The 4891-nt window shown below is 53.0% G+C and overlaps 1 protein-coding gene across 2 annotated transcripts; it reads right to left on the reverse strand.

Moving 5' to 3' along the window:
- Positions 1-89: 89 nt before the first annotated feature.
- Cd2bp2 (CD2 cytoplasmic tail binding protein 2) lies at positions 90-4217 on the reverse strand. 2 transcript variants are annotated; one of them, XM_021202906.2, is made up of 7 exons: positions 4118-4217; positions 3543-3643; positions 3202-3337; positions 2922-3079; positions 2381-2819; positions 2189-2295; positions 90-2113 (listed from the first exon to the last, which is right to left on the reverse strand). In XM_021202906.2, the coding sequence occupies exons 2-7, from the start codon at positions 3618-3620 to the stop codon at positions 2003-2005; spliced, it is 1029 nt and encodes a 342-aa protein (XP_021058565.1). In that variant the 5' UTR covers positions 3621-3643; positions 4118-4217; the 3' UTR covers positions 90-2002. The 2 variants fall into 2 exon arrangements, with proteins under 2 accessions (XP_021058565.1, XP_029387464.1); XM_029531604.1 differs by having other exon boundaries at positions 4104-4214.
- Between the last annotated feature and the right edge of the window lie 674 nt (positions 4218-4891).

Raw genomic sequence — 4891 nt, forward strand, 5'->3', positions numbered from 1 at the left:
AAAAAAAAAAAAGAAAGTCCATGGCTGTACCACCCAGAATCTACCCAATTTCAAACCTAAGCTGGTTTGGGTCAGGTTAGTGCTTGGCCGGGAAGACAAGGAACTCTATGGCGAAGCCCTAACAGTGTTGGCTCTAACATGGCCGTGGCTCTCTCTCCAGAGAGTACGTGGGTGCATACTCACTCACTTTCTGCTGGTGCGTTATTAAATCGCCACAACTTAAACAGCTTGACACATTTATTATCTTACAGTTCGAGAGGGCACACGTCCAAAGTGGGTTAGCTGGGCTATCACTGTGGGGCTGCACCTGTCGGGGAAGAACCCATCTTCTGCTTTTCCTGTCTCTCCAGGCCACCTGCACCCTGACGCATCTCTTCCAGCTCTCAGAGTCCTCTGCTCTCGTTAGGGTTCAGTTCCTTTCCAGCGTAAGGACCCCGTGATTACAATGGCCCCAATAATCAAAGGTAATCAATCTCCCAGTCTCAACCCTTGGGAGGCAGATCTCTTGTGAGTTTCAGGCCAGCCAGGGCTACATAGTGAGGACACCCCCCCATCTCAAAAATTTAAAACAAAACATCAATGTCACTTCACCCTTTCCCTCTGCCACATAACTCATAAAGCGATATTCACACAGCTCAGGATGTGGGTGTCTTCAAGGATCAATATTCTGCCCCCTCCTTGGTGTTATCAGGGAAGTGCACTCCGAAACCAATGAGGGAAGAATTAGCTTTAGATCCGCCAAGTCTGAGGAAAGCAGAAGATACCTCAGTGTCTATCTCCCCAAACACCTGTGAGCAGCCACTCGGGCCACGGGACTCGATTTTACTCATCCCAAGACACCAGGTATCTCGGAAAGCCAGTTCCTCTTTAACCAGGAACACCTTACAAACACCAGGAGGGTTTCTGCTGCCTTAGTGACACACTAAATGTCCTACTGCTAATGGGCTTCTTGAAGTCAAAGCAACTGTAATCTAGGCTGGCAGGAGCCAGTCTAATTGTTAGATTTGTTGGAGATCTCTGCATCAAATACCTACCACCAAGCCTGAGCTGAGCCCCTACTTCCCAAGTTCTTAGCCTGTAGCTCCTGGGCACCTCCTGTAGACAGACAAGGTGAACCGAGCAGCATGGTGGGATGAAAACTTAGGCCCTGCCTGCCTCCCACAGCCCTCCACTGCACTCCAGATTCCTGGAAGGTGCAGACCGGCTGTTTCCTCAAGGCACCAGCCCGAGATGCGGGAGCCCAGGAAATAACCACTACAATGCCTGAAAGGCCAAGCAAGAAAAAGCTTTATGCCAAAAAAGGTCAGGGGACTTAGCTTCATGGGCCAGCTCTCTATTAATGTGACATCTCCACTAGGCCACTGCACTTTGCCCCTCTCAGTGTCACATGGTGGCCCAAGCAACTTTGAAGTGCTACCAAGTTTATACTTCACCTAAGAGCTACAGAAGCTGCTGCAGGGAGGGTGAGGGGTGAAAAAAATCAGACTGTGGAAAAGAGGAGAATACGTTTAAGAGAATCTCTCGATAGGATTTCAAGGTCCTCCCAATGCCCCAGCTACAAGGGGGCTGCCGGGACAGAGCATTTGAGGTCCTAAAAGCCAAAGATGAGCAGAATAGGGACTTGCAAGGGAGACTGGAGCAAAGAGTGATGGAGGGAATTTTACACAGCAAGTAGAAGTTGTCTAAGTAGGAAAGTCACAGGATATCTGACAGGCCCAACCTCTGCCTCCAAGGGTGGGAAACAAAACTGAGGTGGTCCAAGACACCAGAGAGAACAAGTGAGGAAGTCTCTCGGGAGAAAACACTCAGGGACCTACCAGGTGAAGCCAAAAGGAGCTATGGAGAAGCCCTGGCTCTTGGCCATCGCACAGTCAAGGCTTTTATTGGGAAACAATGGCTTTAGAGTGGCCTCCAACATCCTCACTGCCCAGGGCAGCTGGGGCTTCCTCTGCCAAGTTCAAGAAAGAAGGGGCTGCTGTGATGCACCGGACCCTTACCGGGCTCACGTGTACAGCTCAAAATCAATGCGCTTGGAATTGTAGAACTGGCCACCAGGAGGGTCCAGCTTCCGACAATAAACACCGTCCGGGAAGTAACCTTCACTCACCCACGTCTGTAAGAACAGAGGACAAAACTCAGGCAAGCTGACAGAAGTTAGGCTGGACAGACACGTTAGGAGGCAGCTTACCTGCATCTGGGCACTGGTGAAGGGTCCATATAGCTCAGCGTCCCCTGTGTTCTCCCATTTATACTCCCACATCACATCCATCAGACCGTCTCCTGCTTTCTCTGCCTCTAAAACAATGAACAATACTTGGGCTTCAAGCACTCGCACTCAGTCTCCTGCCCACACTGTCCCTCCCATGCCCTCCAAACTTACCTTCTCTGTGGGTAGGGGTTGGGGTTTCCAGTTCACCCTCTGCCACTTCCTCAGCAAACATGTCCAGGGAGGGTGGAGGTGTGGGGTCATGGGCTCCCTGGGTCCGACACCCCAAACCCTTTAGTCGCATAGCCAGCCGTTCCCTTGTTTCCTGGTACACACCAAGGTTGCCTCGAGCCACCATTTGGTCAGCTAACCCAGACAGCCGGTCTAGCCGCTGGGGGGAACTGGGCCGTCCCGTCCCCTTGCTGTTGCTCCCTTTGCCTCCTCCTCGGGCCCCCAGCCGCCTAAGGGCCCCAGCCACTGTCTCTCTTGGCAATAACAACTCCAAAAGTCCCTCTAGGAGTGCTTGGGCGCTCATTGGAGTCTGACCCAGGCTGTCTTCCTCCTCTGAGTCTGAAACCTGGTGTTTATCAGGTGGCCGTTCCTTGATCCTCACCTATAAGGGAAAGAGAATTAGAATTTCTTACGTACTTCCACCAGGGCCCAGGCCCTGCACCCGCACTCCCAGGCCTCAGCCCAGACAGTCCCTGGGCCACACCCAGTCAATGTTGTCCAGCCAGCTGTCTCGGATCTGTGCATCCTGGTTCAGGAAGTAGTTGCCATCAGCATCAAAGTGGCCTTCCTCCATCTCTTCCTGCAGGTTGAAGGGTGTGATCCTCACACCGCCCTCACTAGGGAGAGTAGCTGCTTCCTGACCTGCACCAAAGACATGTGGGGGGGGGGCATGCTAGACACACCAAAGGGAAGCAGGCCCAACTCCGACCGCCATCCTAAAGGTTTGTCCCCCCAACTCAGTTAACACTTTGGAAGCAGCTCACCTTCTACATCCTCAGAGGCCAGGATATCGTATTTGCTGGACCCCTCATCATCATCATCTTCTTCATCACTGTCTAAAGAGTGCTTGCCTTTGAAGCGGCTCCCAGGACCACCTGCTGCAGCCACAGGGTCCACCAGCTGTGAGGAGGCCGAAGCAAATGAGAAGTGCAACCTACTGGGTAGTTCCAATATCCCGGGATGCGTACACAAACCGGGATCCTTCCAAACCCAGCACGCCGGGGAAAACTAACACGTCCTTGGCTTCCGGGCCTTCCTCCCATCAGACTTCTCCCTCTTCTTTCCTCTGAGTCCTCCACGGAAATTAGGAACCTGGCCATCTCACCTTCTTTTTGGGAACACTGATTTCATCTTCATCATCCTCATCTCCAACACCCTGAAAAGTCACTTTCCTCTTTGGCATGATTGGCTGTGGATTTCCTCCAGCTGGACCTCGGAAAAAGATATGTAGTGAGGAAATGAGGTAAGGAGAGAGGACCGCGAGAGCGTGCAGGGGCCACCAACATTTTTCCTGGTAAATGTGAGAGAGGACGGAACCCTAAGCCATCTGAAAGAAGAACCAGCAGGTGCGAACGACGTCCCGGGTTGGTTTGGCAATTCCGAGGCCCTGAGGAGAGGCGATGGGAAGGATCTCCGCCCCCGCGTGGACCCTGTGGGTATTCCCACCCGGGGGTGGGGACCCAGGTTCCCCTACGTCATCACTCCCCTACCAGTCGGGAGCTACCGAGCTCAACCACCTCTCCCTCCCGAGTGCCCGCAGAGCCCGGTCGGACCCACGAGCTGGAGCTGCCTCGATCCCCGAGTTACACGTAGCGACCTGCTCGGCCATGTCCTCGGCGTACAAACTAGAGGCGAAGCAAACCCGCGGGGATTCAAACAATCTTACCCGCCGGCGCTCACCTAGGAACCCAGAGTCAGGCGGGGAAGAAAAGGAAAGATGCTTTCGCCGGTATTACATCCGGGACAACCGCCTTCATCACCCGGAAAAAAACTGTGGAGACCGGCATAGGACCCGGAAGTGGCTTCGCTTCTATTAAAAAAAGGCGGATGTATACCTTTAGCCAACGCCCACTTGCGGCAGGAAGTGACGCAAGACCCGCAAAGACTCGCGTGATCTCCGTCCTTGTCTCACGGGACTTGAGGATGGCGGGAAATGTTTTATTATTCCTCTACAATGGAGGCTACAGTGAGGATGAGGACGTGACGCTCTGTCTGCTCAGAGGTTCCCAAGGCCTGGATGGAGAGGCACAGGCCGAACAGGGGCCTCGGGCTTCCGTTTACATGTATGGATAGGGTTGTGTACGCCTAATGGCCTTCAGTGACACTCGGGAGTCCGATCTTAACGCAATCCCAATACTGGGGAAATTTAAACAGGATTGATTGTCGCGAGATTGACGCCAGCCTGGGATACAACACAAGACCGTCTATTTTTAAAGAAAGTCTTGCTCTTTTCTCTGAGTCCTGCTTCTGATTATAAGCACACGGGCACCTCCCAAACCAAGCCCTTTTAAGAACCCAGGAGTCGCCGGGCGTGGTGGCGCACGCCTTTAATCCCAGCACTCGGGAGGCAGAGGCAGGCGAATTTCTGAGTTCGAGGCCAGCCTGGTCTACAAAGTGAGTTCCAGGACAGCCAGGGCTACACAGAGAAACCCTGTCTCGAAAAACAAAAAAAAA

Source organism: Mus pahari, chromosome 1 (assembly GCF_900095145.1).
Source record: "Mus pahari chromosome 1, PAHARI_EIJ_v1.1, whole genome shotgun sequence".
NCBI classification, from domain to species: domain Eukaryota; kingdom Metazoa; phylum Chordata; class Mammalia; order Rodentia; family Muridae; genus Mus; species Mus pahari.

Bases quoted from the DNA above. Each gene is read 5' to 3' on its own strand.
- Cd2bp2 (XM_021202906.2), bottom strand. From the start codon at position 3,620: ATGCCAAAGAGGAAAGTGACTTTTCAGGGTGTTGGAGATGAGGATGAT. The intron at 3,080-3,201 runs GTGAGCTGCTTC...TCTTTGGTGCAG, and splicing joins GGCCTCTGAGGATGTAGAAG to GTCAGGAAGCAGCTACTCTC. The intron at 2,820-2,921 runs GTGTGGCCCAGG...TTTCCCTTATAG, and splicing joins GGCTGGACAACATTGACTGG to GTGAGGATCAAGGAACGGCC.